Raw genomic sequence first — 25485 nt, 5'->3', positions numbered from 1 at the left:
GTTTTATCCAATTAGAAACTGACCTTTAAAGTTCACTCTTCCCTACAGCTGCACATAAAAGGGTTCACCAAGGGTTCTATGGTTATGGTGGAGGGGCTCTGCAAAAGCACATTGACTCAAACGGCCGTTTGACTAGTTAAATAAGCATGAAATATTCTAAATATGCAGCATTAAATCACTGTTTTATCTGAGAAACCACATTGGACCCCCCACTCTGATTTGACATCTTTTTCCAGGTTTCTTTACAGCTTCAGTGCAGAACCATTTCAGCCCTGAACCTTTTTTGTTCAGAGTGCAGTGGTGGAGGATGGGATGGATGTAAATAAAGCTGCATTTCCACTTTGGCAGCCTCAATGCCATGTGGCTCTGCCTTACACCCACACAGCTATCCTGAAGAAAAAGAATGCCTTGAGAGTGTGACCGTTGTGATAGGGCAATGCCATCCATTACTCATTTATTAGACCATCATAGGTATCATGTTAAACCCATTATAGTCCTGACATGAAAGGGCTGAGCAATTAAATGAAAGACTGTCAAAATCACAATAATGCCATGTGTAATATCCTAATAAAAGGGCAGCTATTATTGGGTAAAGGTAATAAATGTAACAATATACAAAACTAAGCATTGAGGTGGTACAGAGATGCCTGGGCCTAAAAATTGTTCTTTTCAGATGTAGGGAAACGTTTGCTCATTATAGACCCCAGCAATTATCACATTACCATTTTATTTTTTCCCCAGTGAAATTGTAAACTTTATGCAAAAATGATTATTTCCAATAAAATAGTAAATCATTCTGTAATTGCAATGTCAAAATATTTGCATTGTTCTTGTTTTTGAGCATACTGATCAGCCTTAATGAAAAGACTATATCCTCATACCCATCTGTGCAAGCCTATTCTAACTCGGCTTTATAAGGCCTGAAAATGAACCAACAACATTTGTTTAACATTTTATTTATAATAAGCGAACAGGTAACGGGTGGATCTCAGAGGCTGCTTGGGACAACTCAATGAGAAGCAGCAAGCTTAAACTCCTGAGAAACAGAGATGTGTGTTCACTGTCCCCATTTTTAGTGTTTCTCACATGTGGACTGAGTAAGGATATCACACTCAAAACACTGATCCTGAGGTGTGAACAATTCCTGTTTCATCACGATAAACCCTAAGTTCAAGATGATTTTTGTCCCCTCTGGTGAGCACTGTTCCAGCCTGTGAGAGGGCTGTCAGCTCACTGAGTTTTAATTAGTTTACTGAAAAAACAAGACTATCTGCGCCTATATGCTGCTGGAGTGGGAAAACAAAGAAAACAGCCACAGAAATAAGCAAAAGCTGATATCTACCAGTGTTTTCCTGAGAATCACAATTCAATAAACTAGGAAGGGATTTAAGCTTTGGCTAAACATAGACTAATTACATACGAACATCAGAAAATAGTAGAACTTTATTCTGCGGTGTCAATAGCCAAGTATTTAGTTGGGAAACACATGATTAAGAGTAAATAATGCAGCACTACTGAAATGTTATTACCATTTTGTTTTGTAAATATCATAAGCATGTAAGATAACTTAAACAATTAGTACCGAAAATTAAGTGCAAATATAAAAAGACGCATCAATAAATAACAAGACCAATAAGTCACCCTGGCTTGTAAATTTCCATGTACTGCTCTCATCTTAAAAAGTTTTAACATACAGTAGACTCAAAATTTCAGCCAAAGCTATGTATCTCAATACTGCCAAGCAGACATACATACAATCAACCAGTCTATCATATTTTTGGCAATGCTGTCAGTTATTCAAATGTCTACTTCCGAGCTCTGCACGAAAAACATACAAATTGTGCAACATTCTTGAACAAAACTAGAATGACATTCAGTCTTAAGTCCATTGACAGTGGATTCAGCAAAATGCTAACCAATTCAAAATGCTCTTTTAACTGACACATTAACACCTCTTCAGATTATCCATTTTTCAGTGCAAAACAAACCTGTATTGTTGTTAAAGTACTAAGGTATTTAAAAAATTTGGAAACCATTTCATTTACAACTGCGCTTCGCTGACATAAATTAACCGTAACAGTGCTTAATTCATTCTGTAGGAATATTAAATATGTCTTGTTTAATGGCTGACAATCTTAGTCATAACTACCTTAATATTGTAGAATTAGCCATGTAGAGACAATATCACAGTCACAACCAATCCCACATCATGTGAGCTTATGATTTCATATACTTCTCAAAAGTAAAAAGAATTAATATCTAAACATGAAAGGAGAGAGTAAAAAATAAGGCCCAGAAACGCTTTAAACTCATACAATGTCCTTCAATTACGTTTAACTTATGCTCTAATAGTGTATTTTATTGGTGTTTCCAAATTCCTACAGCACCATATTCATGAGTTCCCCATGTTTTGGTCTGAGATTGACTCCACATCCATCGTCTCAGAGTCTTTCCCGTTTGTCTGTTCATCAGCACTGTTGTCAGTGCCCGTCAGTGCGCCATTCGTTGAGGGAACATTTGCCTGTGTCAGTTCTCCTTCTTTATTTTTATCTGATGTATGATTAAAGTCAGTCCTTGGAATTTTTTCCTCCCTTCCCAAGGAAAGAGAGGGTGAGTGCTGAGAGGAAACTTCAGGCTTGGTCTTAAGGGGTGTCGACACTGACGGACCTGTTAGACCGGCGACTTTGTTAGTGGAAACAACTTTGTCCTCCGTTTGCCCGTTGGCACACTCCCCAGCAGGACTGTTGTCAGGCAGCACCTTGTTGTCCTCTCTCTTCTTCTTCGGTGGTTTCTCTGAGTCTATGTCTCCATCAGTTTGCATAATATTGACTGGTTCTTGGATGGTGTCCTTAGGTTTGCTGGCATCTTTGTGCTCCTCCTCCACACTGGTCTCAACTTTCACAGGCAAAGTGTCAGGAGTGGCAGACAGATCCATTTCATCGATATCATCGTCGTCAGGGCAGCCATTTCCATTCCCCAAAAATTCATCATCAGATTCAGCTTCTGTATTTCCATTCCCAACAGTCCCACTGTCTGGTTTTGGCTCAGACAGAGCCTCAGGCAGTTTGTCTTTGCCCCCACTTGCTGTATTATCAGTACCTTTCTGAAGTTCTGTGACATTATCCACTCCACCTGCATCCTCTTTCTGTGGTCCAGATGCCTCTCCATCTTTGCCTTTTACCCGTGAAGAAACTTCGTCCCTTCCATCGCCATTCCCGAAAGCCTCAGATCTTTTCTCTGCTTTCTTGAACTGTTTTTGAATCTTTCTCGGGCACCACACAAACTTGTCCTTTGGCTCAAAATGAAGGTAGGCAAACCGCACAAGTTCTTGACGCTTGTGCTTGTCCAGAACAGCAAACAGGAAGTAGTCAAGCACGCTGCGTTTCACACTGCTGAGGTTCTTCTTGACCAGAGTTTCTTCCAAAAAGAAGCGCACAAGTGGAGCCTGATAGTGCTCAAAGCCCAGCTCTCCAAGGCTCTTCAGGATGCGAGTGATGCGCAGATTGTTGTGCATGTTCCTGGGAGAGATGTGAGAATTGAGACTGAAAATACAATCCACAATATGATTCTTGTGAGATGGTGAAATACTGAATGTGTGAAACTTACCGTTCAAGGTTCCCAAAGCGCTCTTTCCAATTCTCAGCACGTTTCACTTCACCTGTCTCCCTGTTGACCAACTGGATGCCATAGAAGCCCAACATGAGCTCATAAGACTCCACCAGCCTCCTTTTGGCCTCATCGCTCTTCTTGAAGGCCTGAGAAGGATACAGATAATGCATGAGATGAAACACTGCAGAGTGTCTTCACAGTTTTTATGAAGAGGTTCAACTCACATTTACTGGACACCCACATTCAGCTCGAGTTGAATCATGCTTAACATCCGTTCTGTTCCAACTTTATGGCCGACATAAAAACTAAAGCTTACTTGTGTTGCCAATTGCTGCTGTTTGCTTTATCACATATATAGTACCTTGGTGCAAACATGAAGATAAATTAATTTGCTTGAATATTTTAAAGCTGCGTTAACTGATACTACATGCATTAAACTGTGGCAAAAAGACTTTGTGCAATTTGAGAGTGGACATTCACAGGTCCCTTTCTACCATGGAGCTATAAACCAGCTTGTTGTTATTGCCAGGTATCAGTTTCTACCTCTGTTTGTCGCACCAACACTAAGACCCCTCTTGGCCCCGTCACCCTCTCTTCTCTAACGCCCACCCCTCTGTAAAAACCTCTACACACAGCTCCTCATTGGATGCACTGCCACCTGATTGTACTTATCTTGCCTGAGGCACAGAGTCAAATTAACAACAGACAGAAAGAGAGATGCCGTACTGCAAAAACCTAAGAGAAAAATATCTTTCAGTCAGATAAAGAAGTAGTACCTGATAAAGTAGTAGTACCTAAAGTAGTACCTGTATTTGTCCAAACTTTCCGCAAATAAACATTTAAGTTGCAATTTTTTTTTCCTACAGTGATAATGCATTTCACAAATCAGCAGAAAAACATTGCTGTGGGTCAATGGCTTATGTAGGTGAAGATGCAAGGACATTTTTATGATACTATAAAGTAGCTAATGTCAATAAACACAGCTATTTATATATATTTACCCAATTTATATATATTTATAATATTTCCAGGAAACCCACTATCAACTTTCTAATTTAAAACATAGCAGTAACATAGTAGTGACTTGCGGAAAGGCTGGTAAAAGGGAAGGAAGAGGGCTGGGAGAAACTGTATTACTCTGTGCCTTGGCTTAACGCAACAGCTGCCCTCCTTAGCTATTATGCAGAGGCAACTATGTGTCCCTATTCATTTCAGCTGAAGATATGAAATGGTTCTACTGAAAGCAATTCCTTTTTGTTGAACGACAAATCCTAAAGGTATTACCCTCCAAGACACCTTGACACAACTAAAGTGATGTAGGCAGGTGAAACTGATTTTGCATCAGAAAAAAAATCTGAATGCTAGATAGTCTGTTCTGACATAATAAAGCTGATGAAATTAAATCCCATTAATTAAACGTTTCACAGTGAGAGCAGTTTGCTATTTATTTATACATGATGCATAACAAATTAGTTGGCTATTGGTTTATTCAGCTGTCTTCTGTTGTCCACTCACCTCGATCTCCTTCTTGGTGAGTTCTGACGCCATGTAATTAACACCTGGTTCTCGCAGTGGAAACAGCCTATATTGGTGAGTTCAAGAAATGTCATAAAACAAATTGGCATCTGATGAACAGGCACTCTGAAGCTTATATACAGTTAAGAGTTTAAGCTGTGATTATTCAACAATGCTAAAAGCATTCCTTGATGGTGACCAACTTTAGTAATGCAGTGCAGCTGGAGCTTCTGAAATACTCAACTCTCCACTCCTGGTTTTTTCCTCTCACAAGCGTTTGTGCATTTCTCAGAAATCTACAGAACAACTTAAGTGCTCTGTAATTTTTTTTTTAATAATTAAAGGCAAAATTAGTAGGATTGTATAGAATCATAAAAATATAGCTCTCAATCATCACTTATGACCCACTAGAAGTGTGTGTTGATGTGAGTATCTGCCGAGACCCTGCCCTCTGCCTGGATTTTCTTGTTTTGCTGAGCTCGGGACTCTTCTGGGAGTCAGCCTTTGGTTAGTGGGTGTGTAGCTCCCAGCCAATAATAGTACACAGTGCCAGATCGATAGCACACCATCCAATAGGAAGCTATGGAAATTGTGGACATGGACTGTGGGAAAAAAGGAAACAGAGTGAGGCAAATCTCCAGGCAGATAGAGCTGCACAAGAGGAGTGAACCTGAGGTTGGCTTTCACCTGCAGGTGAGCACTGCAGGATAGGATGAGGATGAAGAGGAACGCACTGTTGGTCTGTTTTCTGTTGGACAGGAAGGCTCCTAGGACGGTGACATAATGTTTCACACTTTGGACGCACATTTCATTCTGTCACCATCCTAGGAAATGAAATCTCACAGCTGGCGGGTAGCTTTGCTAGGGATGAGGGGCCAACTTTGAATGTTGGGTTTACAAACCGCAGTGACAAATCCTACTCATTCTGCCTTTAACAAACTTTGCATCCCGGTGGCTCACTGTGCAGAGCACGTACCACATAGTATTAAAGCTAAGCTGCAGTGGCCTTCAAATCCAACCCAGACCCTTTCCCTTTGATGCATGTCACCCCTTCTCTCTGTCTTGTCTTTCCTGTCTCACCCCACTGTGACTGTCCAGAAAGCAGAAATGCCAAAAAAACACTTTAAAAATGTCCTGCACCATCAGTGTCTTAAGTCAGAAACCTTTCTGTCAGATGCTTCAGAATATCACTGGATGGGGTGTCACCTCTCGCTGGTTCCTGTCAAACTTCTACTTCAGGATCAGCTGACGGTTCTGGTTAACTGCCACAGCCAGTTTACAAAATGAAAACCGCAACTAGTTAAATGCAGGTAAATTTTGCTGTGGTTTGTTGGTAAGTTTGCCTACCTCTCCAGGCACTTGGAAAGTAAACAGCTGCATTTGGAGGCTCATGTTGGTATAATGACACAGTGAAAGTGGCTAAAATATTCACACAGTAACCAGGTGCAGTGGCTGTGGCATGGAAGTTAAGTTTTCGACCCTGGCTATGACTTGTTCGTATATTAATTTCAAACACTGAGCGTACACACATTCATTTTATTCAACTCTGATGCCTCAAAGTAGACAGAGGAAAAACATGTCCCACAAGACTTGAGCAAGACCTACCACTGAATGTAGGAGTGAACTCTCTCCAGCCTCTTGTAATCAGTTTTCCATTCCTTATGAAATGATTCAATGTAGACATCTGTGCAAAGTGAGCAAAAACGCATCAAGGGATTAGACTCCAAACTTGTCCACACACTGAGAGCAACTTAGAAGCCAGATAAATGAGTTACCATCAGGGGCAGAGGGGAACTGATTGAGATAGAACTTCAAGTTATTCATTTTGTCCTCTGAGCAGTCATCATCTGCAAGATTCTGCAACATAACAACCAATAATTAGGAGACTGAATCTTGATAGAGAGGATATTTCCGGTTTGGGGTGTTTGTTTACTTACTGGGTAGCCTCGTCTGTAGTTCTGCATATCCTTCGCCGCCCTTATGTTTCTAGGAGTATGATGCCACTGCAAAGATTTACAAAGACTGATTTAGTGGTATCCCAAGCATCAGAATGCATTTAATGATAAAGAAAGTGTATATCGTTATGAATACCGTCCAGAGAACCCTAATTTAGCGGACCAATGCCCACACAAGGCTTCGCTGTTGCCAGTATCTACGGGCTTTATTGGTGTCATTAGAGGGCTAGCCTAATTAGCGAGCAAACCTCAACGCAGCATGTTAACTTTCATTAGGCCAAGATATCCCATTTCCTGCTTCAACGAGAAGATTCACAACGTTCACGTAACAGTTTATCAAAATAATGACAACAAACGAATGCGTAAAAGAAAACCTGGCGTACACAATCCCAATTTCAGGTCATAGTTTGCGCCTATCAACTGTCAGCTAACGTCAACGGCTAGCTGGCTAGCTTAGCCAGCCTGCAGCGGTGAGGCAGAAAGCTAGCTAGCTAACGTTTTCTAGTCGTGGGAATAATGGCAAACACCTGGCCTAGTGCACACAAACCAACGAGCAACCAGCGCATTGTCGCTCTTGGTGAGCCTCGGGTAAGTTATCGTTTGGTCAGGAGCACAAACCGCACATACTAAAGTCCAAGACGATTTGTTTTTGTCTTGACTTGAGCGACGGGTTTGGCTCTCTCCAGCCGGGTCGTCTCCATCACTCTCTGTGTCCCAGGTCGAATCATATTCACACACGCAGTCGTCCTCCATCATTCAAAAAAAAAATGATTATATGACTAACCAAAGCAAAAGAAATGTGCAATCTGTTTTAGCCCTAAGATCGGGCATGAGTAGAGATAGTATTGTATATTCAAGTAGGCTACGGCGGGGAGGACCCTAACTATCCGTCCTTCCAGTCTCACATCGTCGGCAGGCAGCGGCGATGGTAGAGTCTGCAGTACTGCCGCTGCCTTCAAGTGCGCCTCGGCAGCATGGGATTTGCAAGCTTACACGACTTGAAGTAGATGTATTTAACAAAATGCGTTGTATTATATAACGCTTTTACGATAAACACCTGAAATGGGTTCAGTGGCCTCTGCTCCCGAGTCATGGGGCCTACCAAAGGTTTGTTTCACACTTTGCTATTTGTTTTATGTGAGTTCCGCTCTTTGTTTTTTTGTTTTCCGATAGTACGGGAAGGCAGCACACCAGCTTGGGTGCCAACTGCAAACCAGATGTGAAAGGTGTAAGTTACGGTGAGTTTAACACTGACATCACATTTTTTTCTATGTACAGTAAAGCAATTTCAATTGACTGCCCTTTTTCAGAAAATAAATATGATGCCCCTACTATAATTTGTAGAAGGATACGAGACAGGATCACACAAAACTGTTATAAATTTAAACATGGGAGTTCAGGGCATGTGTGCAGGTTTCAGAAAGAAAAATTGAACATTTAGTCCAGTAATTTTAGGCCAAAATTGGGGTCAACCTAGGACAAATTGCAAGAGAAGCAAACTCAACTGATTTTGTATCCTCAGTTTGTCCTGAGTGAGGGAAAAAAAGTCCCAAGAAATCCTATTGGTGGAAAGTTTTGAAAATCGCCTTTTTATGACCACATATTACCAAAAACACTGTTTTTAACACACAGGGGAAAGGGGTTCAAAATTTTACTTTCAGATATCACTATAAAAATTCACAAGTTGATTACACACACAAAGACAAGAAAAAAAGTAAATTACAAGTTCTTTGAATTTTTCTGTTTACACATGCATATCACACATTATCTGATTTGATATGCGCTAATAAGGAATATCAGGAATAAATGCCAGAACAGATATTTAAACAGTGAATTAAAAGGTTACTATATATACAGTAACCTTTTAATTCACTGTTATGTAGTAACCTTTTAATTCAAGGTTACTATATATATATAGTAACCTTATAATTCACTGTTTAAATGTCTCTTCTGGCATTTATTCCTTATATTCCAATTAGCGCATATCAAATCAGATAATGTGTGATATGCATGTGTAAACAGAATAATTCAAAGAACTTGTAATTGACTTTTTTTCTTGTCTTTGTGTGTGCAATCAACTTGTGAATTTTTATAGTGATATCTGAAAGTAAAATTTTGAACCCCTTTCCCCTGTGTGTTAAAAACAGTGTTTTTTAGTAATTTGTGGTCATAAATAGGTGATTTTCAAAACTTTCCACCAATGGGATTTCTTGGGACTTTTTTTCCCTCACTCAGGACAAACTGAGGATACAAAATCAGTTGAGTTTGCTTCTCTTGCAATTTGTCCTAGGTTTTTTCATAAAATGACTGGACTAATTGTCTCTATGCTACCTGGCACTGACTTTAAGACCAATTGAAAACAAACAAACAAAGCTGCAAAACCGTCTTATTTCTGATCAAACATACCTAATGGCACTGAGATTGTTAATGCTGCACTCAGAATAAGAAAAAGGCAGCAAGAACTTAAAAGCCGAGGGTCATGGAGTGCAGCTGTGTTTAGTAAAGCAGGATGCTGGATTGATCTGAGAGTGGGCATTTAGTTTCAAGAAAGCTGTCACTGGATGGAAGCAGACCTAGCGATATAGGTTAGGGCTTTGTCTTCCTCAGTCTTTGCCATGGAAGGACTGTTATGTCTGTTATTGTGTTTATTATTATTTTGTTGTCCTCTCTCACTCAGATGGGCTCAGATGCTGAGGATGATTCTGTAGTCTGCAAGGAAGAGTTTGGTGAGGGAGCCTCTTGTTTTTGACTCATCCTCTTGTGCCCGTCCTTATTCTTTTTCTGTATCATGGAAATAGTAAGTGCCCTCACACACAAACCAGGTCTGTACACTCAACAGGCACTTTATCAGGTCCACCAGCATAATCTAATGCTGTTCAATGCAGCAGCTCTGCCATAAATTTAACCTTTTAACAAAGTTTATAATGTTCAGTTTTTGTTCACACTGTGGGTGAATTTAATTCTAAGTTTATTACTGAGGTTGTAGTTCGCAGAGGTCTTGTACTGGACTGTATTATATTGACAGGTGTTTCTCTTTTTTTGTCCTTCATATTTATGTACATGAGCGGGGACAGAATAATAGAAATACCTCTCAATAACATGCAGTTCAGTCCAACAGCCGCACTAACTATGAGCTCAATGCCAAACATAGACTTGAATGAACACTTCTATTACTGTGACAAAATGAAAACCTGAGTATTATAGGCATCAGAAAAGCAAACTCTATGGCAGAACAGTTGTATTGGATTCTGTATAGATACAGGTGTACCTAATAAAGTGGCCACTGAGTGTATATCTACCGATTAATACATATATGTGCTCCATTCAAACACACTGATTTATGAAAAACAAATACAACTGGCGTGCGAGCCATATGACAGCTTTTAAAGTTAGTGGAAATGTGTCTTTCAGGTTGTAGCAAGGTGTATAAAAAAATCTGCAGTTATAGGCGTGTATTTACAAATCATTTTTAGAAATGTAACACAAAAAAGCATGAATTCTGCCTCAGTGATGCAGTGGCTGCTCTGAAATGCTGCATGGTCAAAACTAAATTAGTACACTGATATAAAGTACACTTCCTTCTGCCTTAAAAAATACCCCCCCTTCGGCAGTCAGTTTTTGATACAAAATATTAAAAAATACCATGAAGTAGGTTAAGTAATAGTAAAGTTATCTACTTTAAACTGCCTTCTGAATGAGTGACTACATCCTCACTTTAAGTCAATATAGTGATATTATTTGATTATTACAGGCCTGGTGATTTTTTGTTTGCAAAGTAGTGTGACATTAACATGATATCATTTTTAGAAGTTTGATACTTTTAGCTGGCAAATGCTAAAATTCAGCTGTTTTCTTGTATTTGAACTAAACAGCAGCTAGAGTATTTATTTGATTGCTCGAGTCCCCCTTCTCTCCCCTTATAACTTAACCTACCTCAGTAATCCTGTGTCAACCACGTAATACGGGTCACGGCACCTCCCAGTCTCGAGCCCACGAATCCTGTGGCGCGTGGCAGCTGCTATGAAACTGACTGAGTTTATTTAGCAAGGAGAGCACTTGTGTACTGAGTGTAGCACCGAGTTTTCAGCTGTGTTACATCAGCCAGAACTCAATTGTCTGTCTTGCTTGAAAGCACACACACACACACACACACACACACACACACACACACACACACACACACACACACACACACACACACACACACACACACACACACAGACACACACGCACAGAATTCAGAATTCATCCAGTAATCAAATCCACAAGGTGTAATTATAAGTGTCTTGAACATCTCCCACACTGAAACTGAACTCAGGCTTCATAGTGTAAGGATCACTGGCACCAACAATGAATCAGAGATGTGAATGTATAATTGGACCATGATATCTATCTTTGACAGTAATTGGACAGCTATGTTTTCACGAGTGTATCACACCATTAGATGGTATAAATAGAATCCTGTATTATCACAGGGATTTGAATGTTGAATGGTCGCTGGTTTGGGTTTCTATTTTTGGTCTTAGTTACTGTGGAAACCGCAGGGCTCTGCAGGCATCCAGTATCTGCTGTTGCTTTCCAGTGCCACCACTACATAAAATGGGTTCAAGCCTAATTCTCATTCAGTTTGAAACTCATGGATAGATTACAGATATGTATGGATTAAGGAAGCCAAAGTGGGTCTGATTGTATGTGCAAGGGATTTGACAGGGAGTTAGCAACTGCAAGACTGCTTCACCACTTTAGCTCCCCCTGGTGACTTTGAGTTTGTTGCCGAGAGCTGTGAAACAATGCAACGAGAATAAAAGCATTTTAAGGTGCCACGAGTAGCATTTTTTTAAACATAAAAGACAATCAAACTGACTGTGAAGCTGCCTTATGAATGAAGTCAATAATGTGAGAAGCCGTCCAAAAATCTCAGGCACTGCGATTGTGAAAAAGTAAAAATCCTTTATTCAGCACAAGCGACGCGTTTCGACTAAACCATCTTCAACAGGGTGTGAAAACCATGCAGACACACGTGGAATTTAAAATGTCATCAGTAATCATGACATACCACATGACCATGAAGCATAACCACTTAAAAAATACATATTGTCTGCCTTTATCCTGGAAGAGGACCGGATTTCACATTTTCTTTTTCTGCCATTATATTTTCTTTATTTTGACCCAGGGCAGCACTCCCAATTTTTTAAACATAAATATATCACTGTCAAATTGTCACTGTCATATTGTCAAAATTACTGTAAATAAATGAGACCAGTTTTGAGACAGTCCATAGACTCTATTGCTACTGTTTAAAAATAAGTTGCTGCTCTTATCTTGCATCCATGATGCTTTGCTGTCGAGGAAAAGCATGGTGGAAGTGATTTGTCCAAATACCTTTTTCCTGCTCTACCACCTGCCATTGTGAGCAACCTTTTTGCCACATAACACCCTCCCCTTTTTTGTTGTAAAATCTTATTTTCTTGCAGAATTCACATAATGTAAATGCAGTGATCTAACATTTCAAAATCAATGCAGTAATTAGTGATGTAGAGATGTTTGATTGGTACACGATGCACTTTTAACAGTATCATTCAGTCAATGGTGTGGCTGCTCGTCGCACAGAGGATGATGTGTCTTTTACACAGGCTGCCATCACAGCACTGCAGACACTGTATTGCTCTTTGCTCTTCTTGGCCTCGCTCTCACGTGAACTGTAACAAACTTGTGATAGTGCCGTGTGTAAACGCTCAGAGCACAGCGTGTCTGATAAGAAGCGTTTCATGCCTTTTGAAATATTCAATATAGTGTGCATTACGTGTAAACTCTCTCCTCTCGCCCTCTCTCTCTCTTTCTCTCTCTCTCAGACACACACACACACACACATACACTAAAGTATTCCAGATGGGCAAATATTTAACTGTTTGCGATTCTCCATTCACACTGGCTTAAGGGCACAGTATTATTCCATCAGCTTTTCTACTCTGTTCTATTACAATACACTCTAATAGGGTGATTATGGGTTTTTTTTTCTTGTGTGTGTATTAAGACTATTGTCATATCACAGCACTCTTTTATGGATAATTTCTACACATGAGAAAGCGGGAGATTTTGGTTTCATGGTGACTTAACACGTAAAGACAGACAGACACAAGGTAATGTGTGAGTAATGTGTTACACCCAGGTTCTCATGCTGTGGGGCTAGAATGGGGTTTTAATATTTAATATGCAGGTACTGCTTGTAATGGATTTATTTACAGGCTTACAGCACCTACTCGCTGAAATGTGGGTTTTGGTGCGAAATGTCTATGCCCAGGAAGAAAGATGCATGAGGCAAAAGAGGTTGTATAACTGTGCTTTAGTGTGGTATATCTGTCTAGTCTGGCATGGCTCCAGTATCTTTGTTCAGCTTTGGCCTCCATACCTTTTTTAGCAATACATGAAACAATCCAGTTCAAAAAAGTGCCTAACAGCAACAACTCACCAACAGCTACCGACTGAACACTAATTATACTCCAGTTATCAAAAATAGGCTTTAATTGTTTTAAAAATGCTGTAACTGGTTATGAGATTCCTATTCAGTATTTATATACCTTAATATCCTTTCAGTCCAGTTTATCTTTCCATATCTTGGCTGCTCTTTATTTAAGTAATAGCAGTCTGATGGTAGAAACTGCCACAAAATTGTGAGCAGAATAAACACAGGTAACATCATTCAGCCTTAGCTGTGAGCTCTGTATGAGAATTTATATCTCATTCCTTCAAAAGAGATTTAAAGTACAAAGTATGCATACAAAGTGGAAAGTAGATGTTGTTTGTCACGATGTTGTACCACAGTCCCAAATCTAATCTTAGTTAGGTGTAATCGCTGTCACAACTGAGAGTAGTCGGCTGATGACGAATCAGATTTGATAAACCCTACCCTCACCTGTTGTAATGTCTCACACGGCCCTGTCTTTCCTGCTTCATTCTTTTCTTGGGAGGGAGATAGCTTGTTTTGTGTTCTGATAGGTAAATCATTTATACAGCCAAGTGTCACTATACTACATCCAGCTATATCTTTGGAAAGTTCCTCTTTGGTTCAGACTCAATGGTGATCGCAAAATATTTTAAATTGCTGATACAATCAAGTTAACCCTCTTTTACTTCCTTTACTCTCCACTATGTGTTAGTGGGGCTTAATACACTACAGCAGGCAATAGCAGCTGCTGTAGATCTGTAACCAGGACTCACAAGTTGTATCCTTTGGGATACCAGGATCCTTGTTGTACTGTGGCTTTATTTGTTACCCTCCTGTTAAAATACCTGGAAAAACACCTGCAGCTATGTGAGTCTGTTTTGTTCTCTCTCACTGGCATCCTGTAATCCCCCACAGAAACACCACAGACTGTATGTGATGTTTCGTAACTCCAACATTATCCTTAAATCCAATATACTGTTACGCATGAAAAGTCCAGGAGTATGACCCTCTTTTAGAAACTGGAACTGGTTTGCTTAGCATCAGTGACTCTAGTAAGTTGCATACTGTAGGCTGCATTGACTTATTTTGTCCATTTTACTGAATCCATGATGAAATGAATACATCTGCCATATACATATCAAATAGCAGACTGTCTAGTATATGTCTAGTGTCTAGTACAGTATGTCTAGTATAGTAATCTTTTCTCTCTGTGCTCAAATTTCCATTTCATGTTCATCATGTCATGTCTGTGCTCGGCTTGAGAAACTGCTGTGGCACATATTGCTGCTTTTTCCTGAAAATGCATTCGCTCTACTCCTGGTTTCTGAGGGTGATGTCTTATATAATGCAGATGTTGTTTGTGTCCAAGCCAGTTTTTCTTTTATCTTGAGACCAAAGCCTCCTCAATCCCCAAATACCCCACATATGCAGGACAAAATTTTTGCTTACCGGATGCTTTCTTGTGGAGTCAGCGTTTGTCCAGTTGTCAGATTTGCTGTCGCCTCTCTTGAGTTTGTGTATTGTGGCTCAGTGACAATTCCAATCACTGTGCTCCATTTGCTCCTTTAGGACCTCTCAAATCTCAGAGTCACGGCTCAGCCCCATTCAGATGCCAACTGTGGCACCACTTTCAAATATGCATTTATTTCCTTTTCTTTCTTTTTTTTTTTAAACACGATAAAGTTCTTTACACAAGAGCAGATCCAGTACAAAATGAATTATGTATTTGAATTGGATATTGAGTCTGTGGATGGTTCATTTAATTTTGTTTAAAATTGTTAGAGGAAAGGAACCTGCATTTTAAATCACAATAAAGAGATTGTTTTTCAGCAAGCGCCCTGTCTACATGGCCTCACTCAAATTAGACAAGGGGATAATTAAGACCCGGCACCTCGCACCACAGAATAACCTTCTCCTTGCCAACTGGAGACATAAATATGATTTTGAGGAGCTTAGTGCCACAGAGCTCTACAGTAATATACTCGTTGACGTGTGGATTTGTGTTTTACAATGCTTCTGTAGGTTTTCGGTGGGACACGTAAGCCCAGCCTCGTGTCTCTTGCATCTTCCCTCTTCAGCTGCAAATGTATCATAAGTATTGAGCTCAATCAATGAGTCACCCGTTGCAGGGAGTCAGCAGCTTGTTGTTGGGTCTCAAACCGTCTCTCAATCAATTTGATTCATGTATCTTGAGGTCTCTTTCCCTACTGTCTTTGTAGTGACTTTTTCTGACCAGTGGTTACGTACACTTTCTGTCTATTCTTAAGCTGAATGCTCCTACTTCCTCATCTTGTGCTCCTTCATTGTCCTGTCTCCTCTCATTTTCTCTCTTCCCTGTTGAAGCACGGGAATGAGAGAAAATGAGAAGGAGGGCTGCTTCCCTGCTGAACACCATCATTTTGTTCTAAAACTTGGCATATAGTGAGCAGCTTAATTTTTATAAGCCCTCCTCTAGCATTTTGCCAGATTTGCATTTTTTTCCTGCAGAAGTGATGGATCAGCTTTACTTAGTGGAGAAACATGCCTTCAGGCACAATGTCCTGTTTTCTGTGCACGATGCCACGTGCATCTTTAAAATGGTTGTGTCATCTGCTTATTCACAGCATCACCACAGATACTGAAGAGGTCTTTTTGAAATGTGAGAGGACAGGGTAAAAAGTGGATGATCAACCCGACGTATTCCTGAATGCTTCATGTGGACATTTTTTAATGTGGCAAAAATGATTCTCAGATTTTGGTTAATTGATTTTTCCTTGGTAGTTTTTAAGGAGCACTTGCAATAGTTCATAACAAATTACTGAGGTGAAAAAGGGGGCCTAAAGGGGCACTTAATGTGCCTAATGAGCTAAAATCTAATTGAATATGAAAACATTTGACATCCATAATTGATGTTGCAAATATTAATTGAGGCAAAATGGTTAAGTGTTACAAAAATGACAAATCTTAAATCCAAGCAAAAATAAGCACTTTGTGTGGCCAAAATGAGAAATAACAACAACAACAACAATAATAATGATAATAATAATAAAAAGTTCAGCAGTACTAATCAAATTTAGGGATGGAGTTTTTTTCCCCCATGCTAAACCAAATCCACTTGATTGGAAGCAAACAATACTGATCATGGTCAACCTGTTGCATCATTGTTTTATATCAGAACTCAAACTACATGTGAAACAGTGGTTCACCTAACACTGTATCCTCACTATAACAAAAAAGAAAGAAAAAAAAAGAACGCAACAGGCTTGATAAAGATCTGTACTTAAGCAACACCGACGAAGTGGAAAATGAGAAAATTAGAGGTTAGCACAGCTTAATGACTTTAAACCTAATGATCTCAGATTTCTTCCACTCTCGCTTTAGAGGTGAGTAGACAATTTGAATTATGATGTTTTGATTTAAAAGGAAGGTAACCACTACTACTGCTAATAATGATAATAATCATATTGAATGTGCTCAGATGCAGTTTAGAAAATTACCATGACACGGTATCTCCTCTGAAACCTGGTGTCCCATTTGTGAAAATTAATTTCACCAAACAGTATTACAGATGGCATGTGATCCAGACCATTATGTGTTCATCCATGCTATAAATCAAATGTCCAGAATTTGGATCAAAATATTTCCTCAAAGAGAGCATGTGGACAAGCCTGGATGGGGGTGGCTCAGAGGAAGAATGACATTATATAATTTACCACCCTGCTTGTTTTCCTTTGTTTCTGTGATAGGGAAACGATTGTGAGTTTTCTCAACACAGACAGCAAAACCCAACCAATTTTAAAGAAGCATGTCTTTGAATTGAACCACATTTCCTCGGTCCTTCCTCTCATCCATGTTGGGGATTGATGGCACTCCACACGTTGTTCCAGCTCCCTGGGCTTTGGCAAGGATGTGAGACCAGCTGTATGGATTAATGGGTGGCTGCTGGGGCTGCACGTTCCTCTCTTATCAGCTGAGATGTAATTCATTTATTGAGAGCTGGTTTGAATCACAACAGGGACTTAAGTGTGCTGATTTAGCCACTTAACAAAAAAACAGGGCCACCGAGAGCAGGTTGCTCCATTTGAGAGGAACAAAAGGACACACAAATCCACCTGCAGCAGCCTGTTACTGCAGCTGATACCTGTGATGCTCACAAGGAAGATGCTTCATCTCTTTATTCATTTTTTAAAACAGCTGTTTGATACTGTTTGCTTTCCATGGTTCCACTATCACCTTATAACAAACCCTGGCCAATTCACAAATATGAAGATGAAACAGATGCTTAAAAAATGTTTTATTTGCAGAAATTACATATTTTGCTCGCAGACAGCCAGGATCATCACACTTAACATATTAGCTTCAATCTAAGTGACAGTCCAAGTCTCTGTTTCCGACTGCAGTAACCATGGCAACCAGCATTACCTATAGGTTTTCACGCGCATCTTGTATGGCAAAGACGTTTACTTAGTACATGCATCAATTCTCTGACATGCATCGGAACCAGGAAAGGAAACAGTTAGACAAGTGATTTGGGCATTATAAAGCTGTTCAAGTTTTCTTTGCATCACGATATTCGTGGTTTTCAGTTACATTGGATGACAAAGATATCATTAGTTATTAATTACGCAATATTAACCCCATAAAAGTATATTAATATCAAATTGAGACCTCGTCAGTCATTCTAGGGTCATTAAATATCTAAACTAGTGTTTCAAGTTGCCTGTCCACTCAGCAGTTAAAACCGCCTGGGTGCGCAAGTCTTGACATTTCATGAAGTAAAATAAATTAAAGTTAATGTTGTGGACTTTCAGTGGGTTCGTGGGGCCATCGCTCAAAAACTAGACCGTATCCGAAAAAAAAAAAAAAAAACAAACAAAACTGGTGGGAATCCCAAGTATTGCATGTATCTCGGGCTCCTGGTGTTCAGGGTTTTACCTTGAATGCGCAGTCCACCCAGAGCCAGTGCGGATGTGCAGTCCCGCTTGTTGCTGTCCGTGGTGCTGAACATTTCCATGCTTTGACTCCTGTTTATGTTTAATTGGCATCTGCGAGGTGGGAGTCAGGAACCTGTTGAATGTCCGTATGATAAAAACAGAACATTTATAGTAAAACGTGATACCTGAATTTTACTATTAATTGATTTACGAGGAAAATTTAATGCCGTGAGCTTTTTATTGGCGACTGCTTTGCGCATGCGAGGAGACAAATTTGAGGCCACTTGCTTTTTAAGACAGAAACAGATGCCCGAGCCGAGAATTTCGAAATCCCGATCCTGTTATATAATTTACCGAGCTTTATTTCTCTACACACCTCCTGCTGATACCACACCCACGGCTACAAGGTCTCACGCAACAGGCTGAACCCCAATGTAGTCGCGGTGGAGGAACGACACTACCACCTGTAACTGTGCGTCTGCTCTGGAGCTCTGGAGTTTCGCCCAGACCGCGAGGATGAAGAAGCAAAATGTCCGGACCCTGTCGCTCATCCTCTGCATGTTCTCGTACTTGCTGGTCGGCGCTGCGGTGTTTGACGCTCTGGAGTCCGAGTCGGAGAGCTCCCGCAGACGCATCTTGGAGCAGAAGCGCAGCGAGATGAAGAAGAAGTACCGCTTCTCCGAGGACGACTACCGAGAAATCGAGCGAGTGGTGCTGCAAGCTGAGCCTCATCGTGCCGGGAGACAATGGAAATTCGCAGGCTCTTTTTACTTTGCCATAACAGTCATCACCACCATTGGTAAGTGTGACTGAATTGTTGCTATCTTTGGTGATGAGGCATGCTTTTAAGCAGGTAACACTGTGGCTGTAAGTCTGTAGTGCTCTTTATTTACATTAGTGCATTCTGTGGTTTTGCTATGGCAACACATGCACACTATAGGCCTAAAATGCCACATTCTAAGCTTTTTTTCTAATTAAAGATTCGTGTTAAACATGTAGTGTAGATCATTGGTTGTTATATCATTAAAACCCTGCCATAAATCCAAATGTTACATTCTTTTCTGTCTCTTTTCATTCAGGTTATGGACATGCAGCACCAGGAACAGACGCAGGAAAGGTCTTCTGCATGTTTTATGCTGTGCTGGGCATTCCTCTCACTTTAGTCATGTTCCAGAGCCTGGGAGAAAGGATGAACACATTCGTCCGCTATCTCCTACGTAAGGTGAAACAATGCCTGGGCTTTCGGCACACTGAGGTGTCCATGGAGAACATGGTCTTGGTGGGCTTCCTGTCCTGCATCGGAACGCTGTGTGTGGGAGCTGCAGCTTTCTCCCACTTTGAGGGATGGAGCTTTTTCCACGCTTACTACTACTGCTTCATCACACTCACCACCATTGGCTTCGGGGACTTTGTGGCCCTGCAGAAAAAGGAGGACCTCCAGGAGAAGACGCCCTACGTGGCTTTCAGCTTCATGTACATTCTGGTGGGGCTGACGGTCATCGGGGCCTTTCTAAACTTAGTGGTGCTTCGCTTCCTCACCATGAACACTGAGGATGAGAGGAGAGACGCCCAGGAGAGGGCTTCACTGAAGAGGGATAGAGGCCTTTTAGATGGGACCCTGGGCCTCCATGTTGTAGGGGAACAAAGCAGAGCTGACCACCGGGGCAGGAGCAACATGTTGCACAGTCGGAGCCACAGCACCCTTTTCCTCCCGATGGAGGAGGGAACAAGCCGCACCAACCTCATCGCTTCCCCAGTAGAGGAGCAGGAGAGAAGGAGCACGGCTTGCAGACAGAGGCTGCATTTTCAGATAAAGGCAGACAGATGCAGGGCAGAATCAAGCCTGGGCTCCCTCTGTTCCTGCGTGTGCTACCGCCTGGGAATTTGTGATAGTCCCCTTATGTCACACAGTGAACACCTTGGCTGCCATATCAATTCTGTTTACTACAACTCTATCTCGTATAGGATCCAGGGCTGCTCGCCAAGCTCCAGGGACAATACTGGACTCTCCTCTCCAGGAAGCACACTCTCACCTGGGCACAGCTTCAGGGAGTTTCCGCGTTTTCGGAGGAAGTCAGTGTAGCAGGCACCGTAGTGAGGGACAATATTTGCACGGGCTATATATACTGTAGTATTTTCAATGAGTGTATTTTGTGGTACACCTTTTTTGTGCATGGTAGAAGACACTGATTCTGCTGAATTAACTGTCTGCTGTTGCTATATGAAATTATTTTGTTTGTAAAGCAAGGATAGGATTATTTCCGTTTTGATCATGCCTGTATTTATGTAACTGATTTTGTTGTCTTTCTCGCATGTAAGCCAAAGTGCAGTGCATGATAAAGAAGACATGTAGCACACAATGTAAATGCACGAGTGCTTTGTAAAGATGTGAAGAGCTGGGCTTTTAATCTAAAATTCTATTACAAAAACATTTTGGGTAGCACTGATTTATAACTGTGTAACTGTACAGCTATTCTTCTAGTTCAGTGAAATTGTTTGCAGAATCCTTGATGGACGCTGTTCCTAATTTAGGGAAATGACTTCATTTTTCATGGCACAGCTGGAAGATGTCATTCTTTCATGAAAAAGGCCTTAAAGAACTTTGAACAAGCACATGAGATATATGGCTTCTTAAACTCAGTGAATTTAATAAATAATTTTCTTACTTATCAGCGGGGGTCAAATTGACTTTCAAGTGCATTTTCCAGCACTAATGCACAGAGCATGCTAAGAGACAATACTAGTTATGTAAGTGATTTAAATTTAATGGATGTAGCACATGCTTGATATGTAGCAAGACACTGTTAAACTCCCCGAGGTTCTGAAAAACATTGTGCTTTCCGGCATGGAAAGTGGTGTTTCCTTGTATCATGAGAGCCCTGGTTGGAAGTCAGATTTGGTGTGTTTCTACGTCATGTCCAATTAAACCTAATGAAAAGGACCATAAACAACTGAGAGTGCTTTTATTCCCTAAATGCTGCTGAATAATTGAAGAAAACGCTTTTGCATGTGGACACTATGCTATTGCACTCACTCGACTTTTCTGTTTTGTGTTTGTGTTTTTGTCTGTCGCCCGGTGTAATACTGCCATTTGATTCAATGGAGAAACAATATGTGTATTTGTCGCACTCTAAGGTCTTAACTGTACTGAGTCCATTTTCTGCTGAAATAGCAATGATAACTATCACGCTGGTGGACTTAGATTTCTGTAGACAGGAGAAGTGACCCAGAATGAGGTTAATCCCAGTTCAGCTTGTGACATTGTGACAGCAGCCATAATGGCTAATTTACTGGCTATGCTGATGTTAAAAAATACTTCAGTTTTCACATTCAGGCACCATTGCTTTTGCTGAGTCAAAATGAACTCGACAGTTTTACCCATCCCTTCTCTATTTTGCTTTTGGTTTGGAATCAGGAACAGGGATCTTGAAGTCTTACATAAGCATCCCCAAACATACATTCCATGCCATCTGTTGATCTGTTGGAATAGCACTTTAGATATAACTGTAAAACTGGGCAATATAATCTGAAATTGTGATTGGTAATGAATTACCATCTGCTCTAGCTGCTTGGGGGAAGATGTGGGGACATTTAATCACTTCCTCACAATATCACTTGTTGTGTTCTCATTATACACAGTTCTCTATTGGTATACGCAACAAGTCAATCAGACTGGCTGATTATGTGATAATCTATATGAAAGAGTATACTTTCCTCTTAATTGGCCGAGAGAAAAAGGAGGAGAATGAAGGGTATGAAAACTTTGACAAGGGGGCCCTCTACAGGGGAGAATCCACTGGGATATTTGAAGGGATAGTCACCAAGGTTAATTTAATACATTTGACCACTAGAGGAGAGCATAGGTCTACACACCGGCATTGAACCTGTAGTGTCAGCTAATTATGGAAAACATGTTCAGGCAGTCGTTCATCTTTATAATTTGTGTATTTTTGGCAGACCTTGTAGCACAGGAAACAAAGTCAAAATGAACACACTCTCGTTTTTTTTTTTTTGGTTTTTTTTTTGCAGCTCTGAGGTAGGAAGTTATCTTTTTGCCTTTTTCACCTTAGCAGTGCAGGGTTAACTGCACGGTGCCCTTTGAGCTGTTAAGGATTCAGGGTCCTGGCATTTTGGGTCATGGGAAACTGAACCTGGGACCTTGTGGTTTCAATGCCTTTGTGATCTCTAGTGAAAGTTATGAAGATAGACATTCACATAACCTAAGAACCTGATGTATCCATGGGTTAGGGTTTCATCTGACTATTCAAAATGATGGCTGTATAAAGGATACAGTGCAGAAAAAAAGGAAATTTAAAGCTAACTGAACACCTTTTACAATGAGAGAGTTAAAGTAAAATACAGATACATCTCAGAGTTTGGCTCATTTCTCTCAGAGCACATCTGTTGTTATGATATCCACAGGGCCTTTTCTCATCGCTCAGCCTTGTTGCTATAACTTGATTAGATAATCAATATCTGTCAAATCAACATTTGTGGCTATCATTTCTAATACAAATGATATTGTTCCTACTGAACGAATTGATTCAAGTTTTAATTTTCCGGGAACCGGTTATCAAACTTATTGGCTCAATGGTACAAGAAAGCTATTGGCACACAACCAGCACACATTTCATTTTACATTGATGGATTACAGACCAGATGCCCAAACTTTTTGGCACAGAGGCCAAACAGACTAAGTATTATATGGCTGACAAACTGTGAGCTAAAAACAATAAGGCAAATTCCCATGTCAATCTCATTTGGGTGTACACCAATATTTTTTTTTGCACTGACAAATATGCTTATCATAAAAAGGATATGTACCACAACCATTGGTGAAATTCAGGGTTAGACTGAGCAATCCATGACACAGAAATAATTGGGGGGAAACAGCAAAGAAGATGAAATATTCGAAAAAGATTTACTCATCCTCCTAAATTTCCAGTATTCTGCACTTACCTCCGGAAAGATTCCATTAAAGTGAAATACAGCTCTACTTTACATTTTGGCTCATGATATCACCTTTTTATGTTATCCATAGAACATTTTTGATTTGATTTAAAACAGAGTTTGTCATCGGCTGGTGGAACAGAACCAATACAGAGAAAACAACCCACTGATCTTTGTTCCCTGATCCATTAATGGAAAATCATCCCAGGGCCCCATGATGATAGATGGATCCCCTCATCTTATTGAGCCATTTAATATCTTTCTTTCTCTATCTGCTGCACGGATCGCACCATTGTGGGGTGTTTAGCTGTTGCCACAGTGACATGGATCAATGCAAGGCACCGTATCTCCTGCTAAAATGGATCATCTCAAAACAGATTAAGACAGCTGAAACAGTGAAAAATCCATGGTGAGATTGTACTCTAAACAAAATTTTGATATTGTGTCTTTGGGCAACACGTTAAACAGACATAAGTTGGTAAGTCAGAACATTTTCACATACAGACATTACATTTCTTGTTTACAGTGATGTTTCGATTGCTGTGCGTCCTGCAGTCTTCCTTAGAAGAGTCACATGATGTAACCGTGACATTTCCTGTTGTTATGACTACAGGACACACAGCAGCAAGTCATGGTAAACATGAAATGTGACGTCTCCATATAAGAACATCCTTAGACCCCAAATTGAGACTAAATTATCCTCTTTGGATTAGATATAAATTGGAATTTGTCGTGTAGTGGTGTCTCTCTCTGTCACTATTTGTGTATGTGTTTGTGTGTATGTTGTCACGATACATATACTATGCATTTTGAAGCATCTTGTATGACATATAATGGGTCAATCTTGCTGGGGTTTGTTCCATTTAGCAGCCATCGACTGCGCCAAAGAATGATTGTACAGCTTTATCTTCATTGCCATCTCTCAACAAATTCTCTTTTAATCTTTTTTATTGTGAGTGATGACAGTGATGATGGAGAACGTGCCATGCCCCAAGGCTGACACTATGTTTTTTGTGCTTCAGATCACGGGCCATGCTGCTTTACATTTCCTGGAGGCTACCCCCCACAGCCTGAAATGCCAGGAATTACACTGTGACACTGGAACAGAGAGTGAGTTTTGCTTTGCAGGAGACTGTGAGATGTTCTTTGATCAGCTAGCATGCATTAATCATGCAGCACTCTGTTGCTGTTGCCACAGTCTTATTCACCACTAGGGGGCAGTAATGTACTAGACAGTCTGCTCAGTGCACCTCCTCTCTGTGTGCTCAGTGTTAGCTCTGTGTGCAGTCATACCTGTCATATCCAACCAGTGTGAACGATGGCATTTTGGGATGGGACAAGTGCTTCATCGTCTCCTTGAGGTCAAGGCTACCCAACCATGTCTGTCAGAAAACTTCTGCCTTTGCCTCGGTGGAGGCATGATCTGTCACAATGAACCTCTCTTATTTTTCCTCCTTTTTCATCCTCCTCATGATACTTTTGAACAGGATCTACTAAGTGTGGAATTGAGTTTGATGGTGAAATACAATAACAATAGCAATATTTTAATATACAATATCTTTCAGAATTCATCCCAGTGAGAAAAGTCACATTGACATAGCAAGCTTTAGTTCAGCCGAAGCAACACAATAATTTAACACTCACTTTAAATAAAGATGTGAGCAAATAAATCCCACACTGAAAAAAGACAAAATAGCCACATTCACACTGCTGAATCAAACACTGCTATTATTCTCTGCAGGACAGTCATTGATGCTTTTAAATGAGAGTGAGACGATACAGATAGGACTGATGCATGTGTGAATTGGAATTAGATGACTAAGGATGACAACTAGAATTTTTTTTCCTTCAGCCAGTGCTCATTACTGCTCTGTAGCTGTGTAAAAGATATTTTTTTAGTCTAGAAGATGCAATGCAGTGCAATGAGCAGCTTGGTGACTAACAAATGGTACTGATGGCTCTCATTTTCTCTATCACAAAACAAGAACTTAATATCTGTAGATACTTATGCAAATGTGTATGATGTAGTTTATGAAGTCTGTATATATAGTATGTATATGATGTGTATAGTATGGTATATGATATGTAGTACAGAGTG

The 25485-nt window shown here is 40.4% G+C and overlaps 2 protein-coding genes and 1 long non-coding RNA gene across 3 annotated transcripts; 2 read left to right on the top strand and 1 right to left on the bottom strand.

Moving 5' to 3' along the window:
- Positions 1 to 940: 940 nt before the first annotated feature.
- Positions 941 to 8000, bottom strand: ogfr (opioid growth factor receptor). The gene is made up of 7 exons (XM_030056720.1): positions 7707 to 8000; positions 7062 to 7127; positions 6900 to 6981; positions 6730 to 6808; positions 5125 to 5191; positions 3607 to 3755; positions 941 to 3518 (listed from the first exon to the last, which is right to left on the bottom strand). Exons 1-7 carry the CDS (start codon positions 7833 to 7835, stop codon positions 2393 to 2395), a joined length of 1698 nt encoding a protein of 565 aa, XP_029912580.1. The 5' UTR covers positions 7836 to 8000; the 3' UTR covers positions 941 to 2392.
- LOC115362695 (uncharacterized) lies at positions 7326 to 25485 on the top strand. Its single transcript, XR_003928507.1, has 5 exons — positions 7326 to 7667; positions 8253 to 8317; positions 9757 to 9805; positions 24410 to 24497; positions 24657 to 25485. It is a non-coding gene; the product is annotated as an uncharacterized LOC115362695 (long non-coding RNA).
- Positions 18954 to 20520, top strand: kcnk15 (potassium channel, subfamily K, member 15). Its single transcript, XM_030056727.1, has 2 exons — positions 18954 to 19236; positions 19517 to 20520. The coding sequence occupies exons 1-2, from the start codon at positions 18954 to 18956 to the stop codon at positions 20518 to 20520; spliced, it is 1287 nt and encodes a 428-aa protein (XP_029912587.1).

Source organism: Myripristis murdjan, chromosome 7, assembly GCF_902150065.1.
Source record: "Myripristis murdjan chromosome 7, fMyrMur1.1, whole genome shotgun sequence".
NCBI lineage: Eukaryota > Metazoa > Chordata > Actinopteri > Holocentriformes > Holocentridae > Myripristis > Myripristis murdjan.
The sequence above is the reverse complement of the archived record's forward strand: the minus strand, read 5'-3'. Positions and strand labels throughout refer to the sequence as shown.